The sequence below is a fragment of the Carcharhinus amblyrhynchos genome, chromosome 25 (assembly GCF_965287045.1).
Source record: "Carcharhinus amblyrhynchos chromosome 25, sCarAmb.v2.hapA, whole genome shotgun sequence".
NCBI classification, from domain to species: Eukaryota; Metazoa; Chordata; class Chondrichthyes; order Carcharhiniformes; family Carcharhinidae; genus Carcharhinus; species Carcharhinus amblyrhynchos.
In genome coordinates this window covers 27,308,876-27,328,864 of record NC_137348.1, presented here as the reverse complement: position 1 = coordinate 27,328,864, position 19,989 = coordinate 27,308,876, and the positions used below count along the sequence as shown (strand labels likewise).

The 19,989-nt window shown below is 43.4% G+C and overlaps 1 protein-coding gene across 5 annotated transcripts in view; it reads right to left on the bottom strand.

The window, feature by feature from the left end:
- akna (AT-hook transcription factor) overlaps nucleotides 1-19,989 on the bottom strand; it is a 168,322-nt gene that overhangs the window by 16,016 nt on the left and 132,317 nt on the right. For 4 of the 5 annotated variants that reach the window (XM_080211889.1, XM_080211891.1, XM_080211894.1 and 1 more), the window contains 5 exons: nucleotides 17,858-18,102; nucleotides 15,576-15,726; nucleotides 14,553-14,705; nucleotides 12,374-12,486; nucleotides 1,607-1,741 (listed from right to left, as the gene is read on the bottom strand). In XM_080211889.1, coding sequence (XP_080068015.1) covers nucleotides 1,607-1,741; nucleotides 12,374-12,486; nucleotides 14,553-14,705; nucleotides 15,576-15,726; nucleotides 17,858-18,102 — 797 coding nt within the window. The remainder of the gene's footprint in view (nucleotides 1-1,606; nucleotides 1,742-12,373; nucleotides 12,487-14,552; nucleotides 14,706-15,575; nucleotides 15,727-17,857; nucleotides 18,103-19,989) is intronic. The other variant, XM_080211892.1, reaches the window with a different exon arrangement.

Below are 19,989 nucleotides of genomic sequence, written 5' to 3'. Positions count from 1 at the left end.
TCCTGGATCCACAAAGGAAAGTCTTTCATCCACCTTAGGGGCCCTCATCATCTTTCTCACCGCTTGCAGACCTGGTTCTACCTGACCTGATTTCAGTTAAAATGCAATCGGAGCCACTTGACATCTTAAGTTTAAGTTTATTTTATTGGTGTCACAAGTAGGCTTACATTAACACTGCAATGCAGTTACTCCAGCACCTGTTCGGGTACACTGAGGGAGAATTTAGCATGTCCAATGCACCTAAACAGCACATCTTTTGGACTGTGGGAGGAAACTGGAGAACCCGGAGGAAACTCATGCAGACAGAAATCTCTAGAGTAGCCCCCAGCCTATCACATGACATATATGAACGTGAAGTCTCTGCACTGATAGTAACCCAAGCTGGGAATCGAACTTGGGACCCTGGCATTGTGAGGCAGCGGTACTAACCACAGTGCCATAGTACAGGGTTATAGAGTGCAATACAGCAGGCTTTAAGTTCTGGATTAACATTTATGAACAAGTCTGAGAGCTAACAAAACATCAAGTGGAGCAGCAAATGGAAATTGGAACTGCTTATCTTCCCATGAGGTGGTTGAACTAAACTTGCCACCGTAACACCATAAGCAATTATTTACTTTGAGATCCACCAATCAGCCATGTGTTTTTTTTCACACACTAAAAAATACTGGAGAAACTCAGCAGGTCTGACAACATCTGTGGACACAGTCTCACAACACCAAGTTAAAGTCCAACAGGTTTATTCAGTAGCAAGAGCTTTCAGAGTGCTGTCCCTTCATTATGTGAAGAGAGAGAGAGAATAGAGCCAATTCCCTATTGGTTCCATTTGGCTCAACACTCTCTCCACAGATGCTGTTAGACTTGCTGAGTTTCTCCAGCATTTTTTGTTTTTGTTTCAGATTCCAGCATCTACAGTCTTTTGTCTTTATGTGTTTCTTCAATTCATTTTTGGGGTGCATTGCTGGCTGGGCCCAGCATTTACTGTCCATCCCTAACTTGCTTCCATTTCAGAGGGCAGTTGAGAGTCAACCATTGCAGTGACTCTGGAGTCACATGTAGGCCAGACCGGGTAAGGACGACAAATTATCCTCCCTAAAGGACATTAATGAACCAGATGGGCTTTTACAACAATCAACAATGGTTTCATGGTAGACTTTTTAATTCCAGATTTTTAAAATTGAATTCAAATTTGACCATGTGCCATCGTGGGATTTGAATGTGGGTCCCCAGATCTGGCCCCCAGTCACTAATCCAGTGGCAGTACTACTACGCCACTGCTTCCCCTGCATGTGATAAAGATTACAGGCTTTTATCCATGGCAATTTGATGACACTTTTGCAAGATGGTATCCATATATCAAATTCCTGGATGTCTAAATGGATCGAGGAATACAAGCCTCCGTATCCTGATATTCCATTGGGAGGGTAAAACTAAGAATCCACCTGATCCACAACAATCTAGTCAGAGGGTAAGGAACAGGAACACACCTGGCCTCTATGGAACATTATATCATTGTCTGACAGCTAGGACATCAGAGAAGCATTAGCAGATTAATTAGTCAACGGTTTCATTCTTCAATCTATAATAAAATTCTTGGCCCTTTTACCTGTATATGGCCCTTTGAATTTAAAAGGCCGGCGTTTAGGTCTCTCATGAGAAGATGATGTCTTGCTTGTCGGATTAGCTGAAATACCAGGAGGTAGAGGTTGAGCGACGGATGAAGATGTGTCTGATTCAGTGCCTGGAAAAAGCATAATTAGGATGATATTAGTGAAGGCAAAATATTCCCAACACTTGATGTTTTTCTTTTTACTTCTCTCTGTTAATCTTATCCTGTGCTGGATGTTGAATGCTCTTTTATCCTCTTTTGTGATTTGGGAGATAATTGCAACAGTTATTTCTGCAGTAGTGCAACACCTATACATCTCATGGTTCTCAGTCCATAAACGTAATGGTTTCTCTCCACAGCCTCAGTCTGGGAGGGACGTACAGAAACCGAGAGATAAGTGGGCTTGTGTGGGAGTGGCAGATAGTATGAGCACAATTGTAAATGGTAAGCATTGATATTGACTCAAGGCTGGAGCTGATTGATTGCATCTACCATTCATATAGTACTCTAGGGTAGACTATGAAAGCTACAGTGCTGAGATTATACTGTGTACATTAGTGTACACCAAACACATTCATCAGAAATACCTCTCTGCTATTTTTAACCTCAGTTTCTTTACGCAATTTAATGATTCCACTGAAGAGAAGTTTCAGACAATGTGTGGTGTATGTACAACAGAATACCACGGATTAACTACATGACATAAGAACAGGAGAAAGGCAACGTGAAGTAATTTGCAAAGAACTAATGGTAATATTACAACAGCGTTATCAGCAAATGAACCATCAAACAGAATTCACATAACAATTGAATCTAATGGTTAAATATCCAGTAACTCAGAAGGCAAATGATTCCGTATTATTTTTGTGTCATTTTGTTATCAAAATCTGATCTCCCATGTGAAGCTTTGTCTCTCCCTCTACTATCTCAAGTTTTACTTTGCGCTTTCTGCATTTTGTCTCTGTTATTGTTACGAGGAAGTGCTGGGCGGGATTCTCCGATCTTGTTCATGCCCGCCTCACTGCCAGTGAGAATGGAGAATTTGGCGTTTCAGTCAGAACTCTATTCACTGCAGCAGCACCGGTGAATTCCAGCCACGGACAAGGTCGGAGGTTTGCGGTGCGTGGGTAAAGTCTGCAAAATAGTAAAACGCTGGGGGGACAGGGAGCAATACAGCAACAAGCACTTCCTCTAGCCAAGGAAGAAATCTCACTACACCAGGTTAAAGTCCAACAGGTTTATTTGGAATCACGAGCTTTCGGAGCACTGCTCCTCCAGCACTTACCTGTGCCACCAGACTGCTACAAGTGGAGGCATTTTCTTTTTGCTTATCTTATCAAACCTCTCGGTAGTAAACTCAAAACTGAGTAACGCTCGTGAAATTAGTTCGATTTTAGAGATTTAAGATTAGGAGGAAAGACGACACGTAAAATTTGTTTGCTTTTCATTAGAGAGAAGTAGTTCAGGATGTGGCGTCCAATGATACAGACATTAAGTAACCTGTTCACTAGGACTAATAGCGCATAATCAGAAATCAAAGATATGGAAAGCAATGGGCCTTCACCTGAGACAAAAAGGATTTTATATTGCTCACAGAAGAGTGAATGTGTGAAAGTGCCATCCAGCCTAGACTGCCCAGAGTTTAGAAGTTTCAGAGTGGTCGGTTCAGTGATACTGTGTGTCAGGCACAGACTATTGATCAGGATGAAACAATAGTCTCCTGGTTTTAGAGGGGGAATAATGTTAACCTAATTTTCTGCTCCTGTGACCCTGCGAATGTAGGTATGAGAGAAGGGCAAGGACTATTTTGAGCTCATGAACAAATGAGCCCCTGACCCTTACTGCCAAAGATCTCCCTGAAGGCAATGGATACTGGGTGAGAATACTGGAGGGCACTTGACCGATGGGACTGATCAAACAGATGCAAGGAAAGGAATAATGTTCGTGAAAAGAGAGAAATCAGCTATTTCCAAAAAGAGCTGGGTATTTATCTGCTTTGGGTGGGATTGAGATTAATAGGTGAAGATAAATAATCCATGGGTAACCATTGGGACTGTGGCCTAGGAAGCATTCTCCAGTGAAAAGGTTTGTGAAGTTTTGCAGTTTTGCTGGTGACATTAGGGAGTTGGGGATTACTTCTGCAGAACTTCTCCTTTGGTGGTTTTGGGTCTTTAACAGGGTGGGTTTGTGGAGTGAATGAGTTTGTGGAGTTAAACTTTTTTAAGCTCACCTATGTTTCTTAGGTGTCAGCAACATTGTGAAGGCCAAGAGAGTGGAGAGACAATGCCACAGGCGAGTTAAGGGGCTGAGACATTGTAGCTTTGAAGTTGCAGAATTAGGCCATTCGGCCCATCGAGTCTGGTCAGCCATTCGATCATGGCTGATACGATTCTCAACCCCATTCCCCTGCCTTCTCTACCTTAGAAGTAGCTTCCTGTCAGATATGTTGTTATGTAGAGGTATAACTCACAACAATACCAGTCTTTCTGTTTTGACTAGGCCATGGCTTGGAGGGGAACTGAATGATTATTTTCCATACAAGAAAAAATTACAGAAACAAACTGGATAATATGGATGCATTGTTAAATTAACTATTGCCCATCCTTTTATAACATACACCGGCTGGAGGCAAGTTTAGTGAATTCAGAATATTAGCCAAGAGATTTTATGTCCATAGACATTTTGAAAATTTCGTCTCATTAATGACACAGACATTTAGGGAGGGATTTTACAGCTTTGCTCGTCCCAAAACCGTAAAATTTCGCCCGAGGTCAACAAACCTTTCCATGGTTCCACCTCTCACCCGCTCCGATTCCTGGGGCAAGCGGGGTGGTAAAATTCTGGCCTTCTTATATTTTTTCCTTCTTCCTAAATCTCTTGCATTCTTTCCTTATTTTCCTTCCTGCACCAGCCTTTGACTGTTAGGTGTCCACAAAGAGCCCCTACTGTTCTCAAAATTCACCAAGTTTTCTTTTTACTTTCTACACATCGCACCGGGCAAAGGGACAGCAGGGTCAACACTCAACCCAACATATTTACATGAAAAGTATTTGGATGATTTTGTGACAAAAAATAAGGTACAATCAAACATCTCTGCCCGATCTGACCAACAGTTTGAGCGCCGTCACTAATTTCTCACACTGGCTGCAATTTTGACCAAAGAACGGGCCATCTTTTATTACTAGCCAGGCATTACAGGCCAAGCAGAAGTGCAACTGAGTGTAAGTTGATGGGGTAGTCAGCAAGGAGGGGTGGGGATGGGGAGCCAAAGAATAAGTAGTCACTAAATGTTATTTTGGAAAGTTGAAGACTCAGTTTACTGATTTATTTCCCTAAGAAAGAAGCACAAAGCATTATCACAGGGTATGACATGAACTTTATTATCATGATGAATGCAAAATTCGCTTGTCTTCAGCATAGTGGGGCAGAAGTTGTCAGTTTTGACGAGCGTATTTTCGAGTCAATGTTCACTTCCAAAGCTTTACCAGGAGCTCTTCAGTGTTATCACCAATGTTTCAGCAGAATGTGATCGTGGGTGCGTAATATTCCAATGAATTCCTACTGGAAACACTCGGCACTACAATACCGATTTTGTCCTTTCGAAGTTTGATTGTGCGCAAGGGGAGCACTTTGAACTGGGTAATCTGACGATTGTTGGTGCAACTTGTAGGGGGAGCTGCTTATTGGCACACTGGCCCCGTGCATTAGTTTAATTTTGGTTTCTGTATCATTGGTACCAATAAACAGAATAAACTGACCAAACCAATGCAGCTAATGGTTGTGAGAAAGGTGGATACGGTCCTTTTCAGAATATGTGCTAGAGGCAACGATGGTGAATGCACATTTGTGGATCCATGTGTGTGTGTTTGTGTGTGTGTATGTGGGTAAATGTGTGTGTGTGTATGTGGGTAGATGTGTATGTGTGTGTGTATGTGGGTAGATGTGTATGTGTGTGTGTATGTGGGTAGATGTGTGTGTGTGTTTTTGTGTGTGTGAGAAGTTGGTAGTTTCAAGGGTGGATGGTAGTGATTGTTGGGGTGACCTCATGAGCAGTGATGAGTTATATTCTGATTGACACGTGTGTTGATTTCAAAGGTAACAATACTCCGGCTTGCGATGCCTGTGATGATAAAAGTTGGGTGCAATGATCCCGAGTGAAGTGCTGATTTTCTGGAAGTACATTTTGAGATCACTATGTACTTCAATGAGTTCTTCCAGCAACTTATTGTTCCTCCTCTGCTCCTCCACAATCTCGCGCCTCAGATCAAGCTTACTCCCGTTCAGATGCAAGGAAGTTTCTGAACAATGAGATTTTTGGTTCCCTCCCCCCGTCGCCTTTTTCTGCTTTAGCACTGAACCAGAGTTTATTTCTTCAGCTCTGAACTTGGAGTGTTTCACGCTGTCTTGCCTTCTCTTTTCTGGGACTAACGTCTTTTTAATCTCTGTCTCTGTTTTCTCACTGAGTCGTTGAATAGGATGATGATGTGATGAGGACCTTTCTGTGTTAGCAATAAAACATTCGATATTAAAAGGTGTGTAAAATTCAGAACCTTTTAAACCCTTACAATGCTAGACATTGTTGTACTAGTTTTTACAAGGCTCCTACTTTATAGAGCTGGAGTTGAGTTCACTAAAACTCAATTGATCCCTCAAACATTCATCAAAGTCTATATATCACCAACAAATTAATTTTCCTCTGTCAAAGGTTTCTGAATACCAAGCGACACTGAAGGCAAACTTTCAGGCACTGACCAGCAATACTAACAAGACAAGTCATTCCATTACAGAGAGGAAAGACTTGCGTGTGGCCATTCTCCCTATCACAAGGCAGTGTTACCATGTAAATAGTCAGGAGTTTACAGCACCCTCCACAGCTCCAGCAGGATATATGGTCCCACCAAAGTAAATGGCAATTTAAATGGTCCGCCGCATCTGTCGGGGGAGACACACAGTGGTCACGTAAAATCCTGACCAATGTTTTCAAGCTAAGGTAAATGGGTGGCACAGTGGCACAATGGTTAGCACTGCTGCCTGACAGCACCAGGGACCCAAGTTAAATTCTGACCTTGGGTGACTGTGTGGAAGTTTGCACATCCTCCTCGTGTCTGTGTGGGTTTCCTCTGGATGTTCCGATTTCCTTCCACACTCCAAAGATGTGCAGGTTGGGTTGATTAGCAATGCCAATTACCCCTTAGTGTCCAAAGAAGTGTAGGTCAGGTGGATTAGTGGGGTAAATGTGCGAGATTACTAGATGGATTATTGTTGGTGTAGACTCGATAGGCTGAATGGCAGGTTGATCATGTCAGAGACAACTGCATTAAAGAAGAACTCATTTCTTTAACAAAACCAGAATTCAGTCGTTGTTTGTTGGGCATAATCTTCTGCCAAGTGCATAGTGAGCATCTGAGTTAAAGGACTGGTGGGCTCCTTGTGTAAGAGAACAAGGGGTGATTGGCATTTCAGTGGCTTTGAGAGAGGACATTGGGAAACAGCAAAAAATCCATCTGCCAGATTGCTGACCACTTTTTTCATGCTTTCACGGGATGTGGACATCGCTGGATAGGCCAGAATTAATGCCCATCCCTCATTGCTCTTGGAAAGCAGGTGGTGAACCACCTTCTTGAAGCATTGTAGTCCATGTAGTGTAGGTACACTCACAGTGCTGTTAGGGAGGGAGTTCCTGGATCTTTGACCATGTGATAGTAAAGGAACGGCGATATATTCCCAAGCCAGGGTGATGTGTTGATTGGAGGGGAACTTCCAGGTGGTGGTCACATGCATCTGCTGTCCTTGTCATTCTTGATGATAGATGTCGCTGTACTCAAACATTGTAAACACCTGGCTTCCCTAACACAGACTCACATTCCAACTGTTACCTTGCAATTGTCTATATATGCCATGTTTGTGAACCCACCTCTTCACTCACCTGATGAAGGAGCAGTGCTCCGAAAGCTCGTGATTCCAAATAAGCCTGTTGGACTTTAAACTGGTGTTGTGAGACTTCTTACAGAACTACGGAGACTAATTCGAATGTCCAACAACTTGCACCCAGACTAAGATCATCTAACTCTGAGACGAGGGATTGAACAGGGGAACTTCTTGGTCTGTAAGATAAGCTTCTTAGCCACTGAACTTTCTGATCCATCCAGGAAGTCCAACAATTCTTGTTAAAATACGTTTCAAAGTCCTGAATGTTGATTGGGTTTTGACTCACAAATATCTGTCCTCCTCTCCCCTCTTCGAGCATTGACTCAAATTTCATTGTTGCAATTTTCTCAAACTCATTTATAGCAAGAGCCTGGCCTACTTTCCAAAACTTCTGCATTAAGTCGAATCAAAGTGAGATTTGATTGAATCTGTTACTCCGCAAGTTGGCTTGCCATTTCTAGGCGAAGGCAGTTCAATAAAGTCAGACCTGGCTTTGTCTCGGTCTAGTATTTCCATTTACCATTGGGAAGATTGAGAAAAGGCATGTGGGAAAGACACTCTTGATTGTGAAATGCCCAAGCTGCTTTCAGGAGGGACAAGCACCTGAGAGAACGGTGGCTGAAATCCAGGCTGAGCACAGTGGCGGGTTTCTGGGATTGGAGTGTGAACATGTTTCTCAGGGAAATGGACATTGCTGTGGCTATTTAAGTCAGTCACAGTATCAGCATCAGACATTCTGCAGCCAGCTTGTCCGACCAACTACCGAGCCTGGGTGTGATAATTCATAAGCTCATAAGATATAGGAGCAGAATTAGGCCATTTGGCCCATCGTCTCTGCTCCACCATTCCATCATGGCTCATATGTTGTAACCCTTCAACCCATGACCAATTAAAAATCTGTCAAACTCCTTTTTAAATTTACTCACTGTCCCAGCATCCATCGCATTTTGAGGTAGCGAATTCCACAAATTGGGAGAAGTAGTTTCTCCTCACCTCTGTTTTAATTTGCTACCCCTTATCCTAAGACTATGACCTCTCATCCTAGGATGCCCCACATGAAGAAGCATCTGCTCCATGTCTATTTTATCCATACCTTTTATCATCTTGATACCTCAATTTGGTCTCCCCTCATTTATCTAAATTCCAGAGAGTATGGGCCTAAACTGTTCAATCTCTCTTCATACGACAAAGTCTCATCTCTGGAATCAATCTAGTGATCTTCCTCTGAACTGTCTCCAATGCCACTATATCTTCCCTCAAATAAGGGGACCAAAACTGTGCAAAATATCCCAGGTGCGGTCTCACCAATGCCTTGTATAGTTATAACAATACATCTTTACCTTTATATTCTATTTCTTTGGCTATAAATGCAAATGTTCCATTCACTTTCTTTATTATCTGCGTGCTAGTTCCCTGTGACTCATGAATAAGGACACCCAGATCCCTCTGCACTGGGACAGAACAGTGCTGTGAACACAAGTCTTTAATTTAGGCAAGTAAGCCACTGTGCAATTTCACTCTTCCAAGGCTTATCAGCCTGTCAATTTCACAAAGCAGTGAACCCCAACTGTGCTCTCGCCTTATTGACTGGTGTGAGTTTCATACAGCTCAGGATATCCACGTACCGGTTCTCAAAACCCAAACGCTGAATTAGTTGTCTCTTAGTGTGTTTGCGTAAGAGGCTCACCGGGCAGGATTTCCCACACTGCGCAGCCCCTGTTTGGAGTGTGTTTTGCAGCAGCAGAGGTAGTCTGCCATTACCTGGCGGTGGGATCATCCGGACCTGTTGCTGTCAACGGAGTTTCTTGTTGCTCACCCCCTCCTCAGCCAGGGAACCTGTGGTGGGGAGGGGTGGGATCATCACCGTTAGTGGGACCAGATGATCCGGCCGTCAGGAATAGCCGTAAAATCCCACCCCGATATCTTCAGGGGTGTTTCCCAAATGCCTCCAAACGTTCCCTGGATCGTGTTGGGTTTTCGGCAGGTTAAGCATATTTTGGGGATTTAACCCGCACTTCAATCTTCCCTCCCTCCATCCTACTCTGCCAGTTAAAATGCTGCTGAACATCTACGACCTTGCCAAAAGTAAAGCTACCTACAGATCCATTCATGGAGCACAGTTCTCCTGAGCTCTACATCGTAACTCTGACAACTGACTCAGGAACAGCTCCTTCCCTGCTGCCATTGGACTTTTGAATGGACCTACCATATATTAAGCTGATCTTTCTCTACACCCTTGCTATGACTATCACTACGTTTGCACCATCTCCTTTCTTTCTCTCGTATGTACTCTATGAATGGTATGCTTTATCTGTATATTGTGCAAGAAACAATACTTTTCACTGCCTTCCAATACATGTGACAATAATAAATCAAATAAAATCAAATCAATCAAAGGATTCATTAACCAAAATGAACATCACAATGCTCCTAATCATTCCGAAACCAGTCAGAATTTCCTTTCCTCGAACACTCCAATAACGCAATTAAGAAAACATACATGTACCAATTAAGTAAGGAAAGTGTTGGATACCGTAGCACAGCACAGAGGAGAGGCGATATCTCAGTGGTATTATCGCTAGACTATTAATCCAGAAACTCAGCTAATGTTTTGGGGACCCCGCGTTCGAATCCCATCACAGCAGGGGACGGAATTTGAGTTCAATAAAGAATATCTTGAATTAAGAATCAACTGATAACCATGACACCATTGTCAGAAAAACCCATCTGGTTCACTAATGTCATTTAGGGAAGGAAATCCTTACCTGATCTGGCCTACACATGACTTACATCTGGCCTACCTAGCAAGGTGGTTGACTCTCAACTGCCCTTGGGCAACTAGGGATGGGCAATAAATGCTGGTCAGTGATGCACATGTGCCATGAATGAATTTTTAAAAAGTCATCCCAAGCAGGGAGTTTTTAATTGTTAATATAAATCATTTCGGTGCTGTAGACATGCATTCAAAGATACAAAAAACAGCTAGATACAAGATACAAAATGGGGGGCACAGTGGTTAGCGTTGCTGTCTGACAGTGCCAGGGACCAGAGCTCAATTGGGTCACTGTCTGTGTGGAGTTTATACGTTCTCCCTGCGTCTGCATGGATTTCCCCTGTGGGCTCTGGTTTCCTCCCACAGTCCAAAGACGTGCTGGTTAGGTGCATTGGCCGTGCTAAATTCTTCTTCAGTGACCCGAACAGGCGTCAGAGTGTGGCGACTAGGGGGTTTTCACAGTAACTTAATTGCAGTGTTAATGTAAAATATTTGTGACTAATAAACAAATTTTAACTTTACTTTAAAAAATACACTCTTGGCCTCAGTCAGGGAAATTAAAGAAAAACAAATAGTCTAAAGAATTCATTAAACACCAGAAATACTTTGGTCTTCCTGCGTACAAGGCTTTCTACATAAATGTGTGTTCAATCAGAATGGGTTTAAACACAGACAATCTCTGCTCGTTTGCATGAATGAGGTTATGTTAATGAATGTCTGAGAGGTTTGGACAATATTTCACTCAATTAGTATAAAAGATCTGAATAAATTTGATTTTGCCCAATCTCCACAATTCAGGTTAACGCCAGCCTAATACTTGTATCTGAGGCACAACATGCTCACTTTTGCAGCCAGAAGAATTTCATGTCTGGTTGTTTAAGCTGTGATTAAGAGTTCCCTAGCCGGGTGAACACAGTTTCATCACAGGAGCTGTTTCCTCTTACAGAAGATAAGATTCTCCCCAGCATGAGTAGCTGGCACTCTGTTCTATGTTTGACTATAATCATTTTGTTCATCTACAACATCAGGAGTAACACAACCTGTTACATCCAATGGTTGATGACCGGAATGCTCACCATATCTAACTTAACTTGTTTGGAATTAAGAATTTACTGATGACTATGAAACCATTGCCGATTGTCGGAAAAACCCATCTGGTGTACTAATGCTCTATGGGGAAAGAAATCTGCCGTCCTTATCAGGTCTGGCCTACATGTGACTGGTTCTCAGCTGTCCTTTGAGCAAATGCAAGTAGGGATGGGCAATAAATGCTGGCCAGCCAGTGATGCCCATGTCCCACAAATGAATAAAAGAAGTTATGAAGTGAGCCGCAAACACTTCAATTTTTTAAGTTGCGTCTAAATTTGGTGTACAGCAGCCCTAATTTGTACTCTAGGATCCTGTCTTTGGCACTCGCTGGAAAGTGCTTTGCAAGACAGTACTTGATCCCTTTGATCAGGTGAGTACTTCCAGTGAGCAGATAAATGCCTCGCAGCGACGTGACACCAATCAAACATCAGCTACATGGCAAGCAAATAAGTCAAGGAAATCTGCAGTCCTTACCTGGTCTGGCCTATGTGTGACTCCAGAGCCACAGCAATGTGGATGACTCTCAACTGCCCCCTGAAATGGCCTAGCAAGCCACGCAGTTATATCAATCGCTACAAAGTCAATTCAAGGGCAACTAGGGATGGCCGATAAATGCTGGCCAGCCAGCGATGCCCGCGAGCCATGAATGAATGAAAAAACATATCGAGAGCCAGGATACACACATACAAAAATACAATGATCCATGAGCAACTTAAATACAAATATGATAATGAGGTGGGAAAAGCTTATGAATGTTTAATGCGTTATAAGTGACACCTTTGCATTTGACACCTATGGTACGGTTAGGGCCATTTGCCCAATGTAGGTGGGTGGTCCATAATGAATGTGGATGGTGCAGGTTGTGAGAGCTGTAACACCAAAACTTTACATGTGGCTAATGGGGAAATGTAAAGGTGTATCAGGGTGAAGTGGACACTGAATTTATCTTGTTAAAATTCTCTGTGCTCACTTACTTATTTCTAGTTCCGATTTGTGCTGTGGGAAGAATTTCGAGCCACTGTGACTTGCTGGGGATTTGTTCCAAATGTGGCCCTCCGTCTTTTCCAAATGCTCCTGTGTAGGTTTCCTTCAAAAAAAAAATCAGAATCTTACCTGGAGCAAGTTTCCTTTGTAATTTGAGGGGCAGCATCATAGAATCCCTACAGTGCATTAGCAGGCCATTCAGCTCATCGAATCTGCACCAACCCACCATTTTTTTAATCTTACCCAGGCCCCATGCCCGTAACCCCATGTATTTACCCTGCTAATGCTGTAACCTGCACATCCTGGGACACTAAGTGGGAATTTACCCCCATGGCCAATCTGCCTAACCTGCAGAACTTGGAACATCAAGCGGCAATTTAGCATGGCCAATCCATCTAATCTGAACATTTTGGGATACCAAGGGGCAATTTAGCATGGCCAATCCATCTAATCTGAACATTTTGGGATACCAAGGGGCAATTTAGCATGGCCAATCCATCTAATCTGAACATTTTGGGATACCAAGGGGCAATTTAGCATGGCCAATCCATCTAATCTGAACATTTTGGGATACCAAGGGGCAATTTAGCATGGCCAATCCATCTAATCTTAACATTTTGGAATACCAAGGAGCAATTTAGCATGGCCAATCCATCTAATCTGAACATCCTGGGACACAAAGGGGCAATTTACTATAACCAATCCACCTTACCTGCAAATCTTTGGACTGCGGGAGGAAATCGGAGCCCCTGGAGGAAACCTATGGAGACATGGGGAGAACGTGCAAACTCCAACACAGTCAGCCAAGGCTGGGACTGAACCTGGGTCCCTGGCACTGTGAGGCAGCAGTGCTAACCACTGTGCCACTGTGTAACTATCTTGCTGTAATACTCTATGCCCTTATTAATAAAGTGGACAATGTCAGTGCAGGATCAGCTATAATAATCAGGGAGTTTGGGAGTCTACATTGTCAATAATCATCTGGAATCTTCTGATTTAATTAGCTCAGTTCACATGTAAACACATCTCACTGTCATCATCTTGTTTTGAATTTTGCTGAAGTTCATCATCATTTTGACTTTGGCAAAAGGCTGAGAGAGTGTTTTTTTAAAAAAAAATGCTATACAGCATCCTATCATTAATAGAGTCAAAGGGTGCAAAAGCAAAGGATTACACTGAATGTCAAAACCTCTACTCTCGCTGTCCGGGGCGGGTATGGACATGATCGGAGAATCCCACCTGTCCTCAACAGCAACAAAAGCAAAAATTCCACTAAATGAATGATCAGAATTTTCAGTTAAGCTGCAAATTCTCCTTATTAAAACAACCACGGTGCAGTGGATTCCATCATATAACTTAAAGTAAGAAAAAGTAAATTTTATTTATCCGTGTCACAAGTAGGCTTACATTAGTATTACAGTGAAGTCATTGCGAAAATCCCCTAGTCGCCACACACCAGCATCTGTTCTGGTACACTGAGTGAGAATTTAGCACAGCCAATGCACCTAACCAGCACGGCTTTCAGACTGTGGGAGGAAACCGGAGCTCCCAGAGGAAACCCTCACAGACACGGGGAGAACATGCGGACTCTACACAGACAGTGACCCAAGCCAGGAATTGAACCAGGATCGCTGGCGCTGTGAGGCAGCAGTGCTAACTGCTAATCATGCCACCCCCTTGCTTCCTACCTGGATAATATTGAGGAAACTAATGGCGAGGTAGAGGGAGGGAGCAAGCTTTCAATATGAGCAAACATGCTCGAATAAAACTGAACTCAGTTTGATTGGTAAAATAACTTGCACCAAACGCAACCTCAAGACATTCCAAAGTGCTTTGTAAGCAATGTACTGAAATGAAATGCTGTAGTCAATTTGTGCACAGCACAATCCCACAAACAGCAATGAGGTGATCAGTTTTTGCTGGTATTGGTTCAGAGACAGTGCCCAGGATAGCGGGAGAAATCTACTGCTCTGCTTTGAAATAGTACCATAGATTCTTTGATGTTCATTTCAGAGGGCTAATGGGTCCCCAGCTTAATATCTCATAGCAATGTTTTTTCTCAATTCCGATCACTCCATGAAAATGGGGATAGTTAGTATTAACGACAACCAAAACTTCTGTGTCTTTGTGGCACTATTTGTAACTACAGCGAGCATGCAACTTGCTGACCTTTTTGGTGAATGCTGGTGAACAAGATGCCTTTGAGGTTTAGGCATCACTGGTGATGATTTCTCTTCTGAATCCCCTTGGGGCTTATGCAGTGACTCCTCCAAACGCTGTTTGAGTTGGGAGACTTCCATTTGCAAAGCCTGAATCACCTCACTGCAAACACAATATTATAATACAAATAGTTAAAGGAACGGGGAAAATATCAAACTGGCTTGTAGCAGGTTAACTCATTCGCAAAGTAATTGTAATTCAGAACTTTTAAAAGTATATCTTCACACACACTTTTTTTGCCTTTGGGCAATTGTAGGGGAAGTGGTGGGAGGATTCCTGAGCTGATTATCAGCCCATTGAACCATGTTCATATATCATAATCCTACAGCGCAGAAGGAGGCCATTCGGCCCGTCAAATCTACACCGACCACAATCCCACCCAGGACCTATTACCTGGCTAGTCCCCTGACAGTAACGGGCAATTTGGCATGGCCAATCCGCTAACCTGCGCATCTTTGGACTGTGGGGGAAAACCGGAGCACCCGGAGGAAACCCATGCAGACACGGGGAGGATGTGCAAACTCCACACAAACAGTCACCCAAACTGGGAATCGAACCCTAGCGTCATGAAGCAGCAGTGCTAACCACTGTGCCGAGTTCTGAATGCTCTCTCCGTGGCCAACAAGTCTTGACGTTGGACTTGAACCTACAGCTTCTGCTCCAGAGGTAGTGATGCTACCATTGTGCCACAAGACATACTATTCAGAACTTAACTTGAGGAAATGGATAGCTTTTAGCTAATTGGCTGATTAACAGGGTACGCCACAGACATCAGTTAAATTAAATGGCAAATCCATTCCAAATGCCAAATTGAATGTTAATTACTTCAGGCCAGTGTTTATGCATGGGAAGGCAATCCTGTTGCTGGTGCCACATCAAATCATGAATTAACTTCTGATGGGTTCCTCTTTAGTTCCACAGAAGTGCAACTTATATGTTTCAAAACGCATTGAGATTCTTATCAATACTCACTCTCTAGCTGAGTGAATACTCAAAGGACTGGAACTGTAGTGGACTTTAGGGTTGAACGTTAAAGGTGATGAGGTTAGGGATGAGCGTCGGTACTCCTGCTTGACATAGACATTGCGGCTGGTTTGAACATCTGGCTCGGACTCAGTGTGGCCTTAAATAAAATAAGGACACATCTTCTCAGGTTTGTTTCATTTCTCAAAGGCACAACTTCAGAATACAACAAAAATGACCATTGTGAAAAAAAGCAATTTCGATTTCTTTCTAAGTTTTAACATTTACTTATTAGTATCACAAGTAGGCTTACATTAACATTGCAATGAAGTTACTGTGAAATTCCCCTAGACGCCACACTCCGGAGCTTGTTAGCATGGCCAATGGACCTAATTTTTTGGACTGTGGGAGGAAACTGAAGCAGCCGGAGGAAACCCATGCAGACACGGGGAGAATGTGCAAACTCCACATAGACAGTGACCCAAGTCAGGAATCAAACCTAGGTCCCTGGCGCTGTGAGGCAGCAGTGCTAGCCACTGTGCCATCCAATGCACTTTAACACAACTGTCATAACGAAATTCCTTGTTGTACCAGATTGTATCACTCATTTATTTCTTCTGCCATTTGTCTTTTGGTCCTTGGACAAGGTCATCAATTTATCTGAAACTTAGAGCAATCTCCACTCTATATACCACCTGAATGCAGCTGGGGTGAGCCCACCTTAAATAAGAACATAAGAACTAGGAGCAGGAGGAGGCAATTCAGCCCCTCGAGCCTGCTCCCCCATTCAATAAGATCATGGCTGATCTAATCCGGACCGCACCTCTGCCTTCCTGCCCTCTCCTCATAACCCTTTAACCCCCTATTCATTGAAAACCTACCTATCTCCTGCTTAAATTTGTTTAGTGTTCCGGCTTCCGCTGCACTCTGGAATTCCACGATTCGCTCCCCCCTTTGAGCGAAGTGATTCCCCCTCATTTCTGTTTTAAAGCCACCACCTCTTAGTCTGAGACTATGGCCTCACATTCCTCAATTTCCAACAAGATGAAACATCTACTCTACATCTACTCTGTTAATCCCCTTTAGCATCTTACATATCTCAATTAGATCTCCTCTCATTCTTGTAGACTCCAATGAGTACCGGCCTAAACTGCTCAATCTCTTTTCATACGACAAGTCCTTGATCCCCGGAATCAATCTGGTGACCCTTCTCTGAACTGCCTCTAATGCATTTACGTCCTTCCTGAAGTAAGGGGACCAAAACTGTGCTCAGTACCCCAGATGTAGTCTCACCAATGCCCTATACAGCTGTAACGGCACTTTCATACTTTTATTACTCTATTCCATTTGCAATGAATGCCAAAATTCCATTTGCCTCCCTTATTCCCTGCTACACCTGCATACTAGCTACATTTAATGATCTAAGTTATTCTAGGTTTCCCCACGGCTGACCAGCACAGTGGTTCACTTATATATAAAGTGTTCTCTCTTAAGATGTCTCCTGTTTGAAAGCTTAGAACCATCGAATCCCCACAGCGAAGAAGGAAGCCATTCAGCCCAGTGAGCCTCCACTGACTCTCCGAAAGAATATCTTACCCACATTTACTATGGCCAATCCACCTAACCGCAACTTGAGATATTAAGGGGCAATTTAGCATGGCCAATCCACCTAACCTGCACATCTTTGGATTGTAGGAGGAAACTGGAGCACCTGGAGGAAACCAAAGGGGAGAACATACAAACTCCACTTAGAGAGTCCCCCGAGGCCAGAATTGAACCCGGGTTCCTGGTGCTGTGAGGCCGCAGTGCTAATCACTGTGCCACCACTTCTGCTCCATTTTATTGAGTTTTGGATGGATTTATTTCTGTTATGAAAATTTCATGGCTGGATAAGGCAAGCATAGGCTCCCTTCAGTTCAGTGGATGCTCCCATTCAAATCTCAGCCATTTTATCCTGCCTCCCTAAAACTTTTCCATTCCCTAATTTGCACACTACTTCCCCACAACAGAGCAGGCAATTTGGAGCTCGGACTTCTGATGCTTCTAGAGCAAGTAACAGAAGGTCTACAAAAGTAGAATAGGTCAACTGGCCCTCTTTTTTTTTCTCTCCCTCTGTGAATGCATCTCTCCTTTGCTTGGTAGCAACCAGGAGACCTGCATGAAATAGAGGTCAGACTCAGTGTCAAAGCAAGGGTGAATGGCTGCATTCTTCTACTTGGTGAAATGGACTGTCTAGCTGGCTGTTCTACACCAACTCATTTAGTTACCAACTCTAGAAAGGTTCTACTTACTAACAATGGTCTCCTGTTCAAACTCACTCATTACGCTGCCTGCCCAGTGCTGAGGTGAGCTCGTACGGGAAGGATCTACTTGCACAACACTGTCCCGCCTCATGGTGTGGCTCCGTCTTACTGTCGCAGGGTCCTCATGTTCCGTCATGCCTCTCCGATGAATCTCCTGAGATCTCAAGGCCCGTTTAGTATGCACATCATCCCGACAAGGAGATTTTAGTAAAGTCTCCCTTTGGCTTTGGAATCTGTGATTGGAAGGAAGTATGGATTGAAAGTTAACCAGCTTTCAAAAGTTCTGTTGACCTCTCGGCTTAACTGACTGAATTTGGAGAACTATGAGACACAATGGAGGGAATATCCCTCTCCCACTTGCTATGGGAATCGTATGCCTGTGACCTCGGGTGGATTTTCCAATTTTGGGGCGAGCATGGTTAGAAAATTCCACCCAATGTCAGTGACTTCTCAGTGAAGAGGATCTGGTGCTCTGAAGAATGTTATCAGAGTCATCGTTCTGACACTGATGAACAAGAGTTACAATCTGCTATTGCCAAACTAACAGCACCAAATACTTCCACTTCTAAAAATTCATTCGTGGGGCATTAGCATCCACATTTGTTCTGAAGAACACCCCTCTCCCATATTTCAGCAGCCTAATATCACAGTGTATAACTGAACTATACAAAAGACAATAGCATATAAGACCATAAGATATCGGAGCAGAATTAGGCCATTCAGCTCATCGATAATGGCTGATAAGTTTCTCAACCCCATTCTCCTGCCTTTCCCCATAACCTTTGATCCCCTTACTGATCAAAAACCTATCTTTTTCTATCTTAAATACACTCAATGATCTGGCCTCCACGGCCTTCTGTGGCAAAAAGTTTCATAAATCCATCAGCCTCTGGCTGAAGAAATATGTGGTGCACAGTTTTTGAGGAACATTTCAAAAGGAACTTGTAACCAGTCCAGCAAAAAAGGATTAAAAGTAAATGTCGATGTGATGTCCTTTTCATCAAAGTTGTGGCTTTATCGGTTTTGGTGTGCTTGTGCTCCAGGTACGTTGAAGATTAATTAATGGTATCACAAGTTATATCCAAATTCAGTCAAACACAATAATCTCGGGGCTGGATTTATAAGCCTCTGCCATTAGTTGGCACTTGGAGGAAATTCGCACTGAGGCGACTGTTTTTCAAATGGTGACCCACATTTGAACCTGACAGCGTGGTTCAGAAGCCCCAAGAGAAATCCCAGCTTCTGTCTCTCTCTTTCCCTTTCCCTATGGACGCTGCTTGATCTGTCAAGTGTTTCCTGCACCCGCTGTGCTTTATTTTTCATATGTCAGCTTTCTCAGATAGCCTGTGAAGAGATCTTACACACAATCTGAACATCAGCAGAAAGCTGTTCTTGGAAAGGCTTTTTATCTGTTCTGGAGATTGACTGGCTGGATTACAAGGCAAACAGAGGTTCCCATTCAGTGCAGTGGATACTTCTGTTGAGGGATCGAATCCTCCATCAATTTCAAATCTTCAGAATTTCAGCACTTAAAGTTGAACTTGGCTTAGAATCATAGAAACCCTACAGTACAGAAGTAGGCCATTCAGACCCTTGATTGTGTGCACCACCAACGATCCTGTCTAGGCCCTATTCCTGTAACCCCATGTACTTATCTTGCTAACCCTCCTGGCTCTAAGGGGCAATTTAGCACAGCCAAACCACCTAACCTGCACATCTTTCAGACTGAACAAAAAACAAAAACAGCCTGGGAAACAGGCCCTTCAGCCCAACGAGCCAGCGCCGCCATTTTAACATTACCAGTCCACATTGAGGGAAACTAATTTAGGGACAATTTATTACCTCCAATCAGCCTTTGGGGTGTGGGAGGAAACCAGAGTATCTGGAGGAAACCCATGCAGACACAGGGGGAACGTGCAAACTGCACACAGTCACCCGAGGTTGGAATTGAACCTGGCTCCCTGGCGCTGTGAGGCAGCAGTGCTAACCACTGTGCTACCATGTAACCGGGTGCTTAAATGCATGAAGTGGATACAAGCTGGATTTGCTTTCTCAGCACGGACCCCAGTCACAAAATGTTTGATCATCTTTCACCTTGAGAGGAGAATGAGACTCAGTGT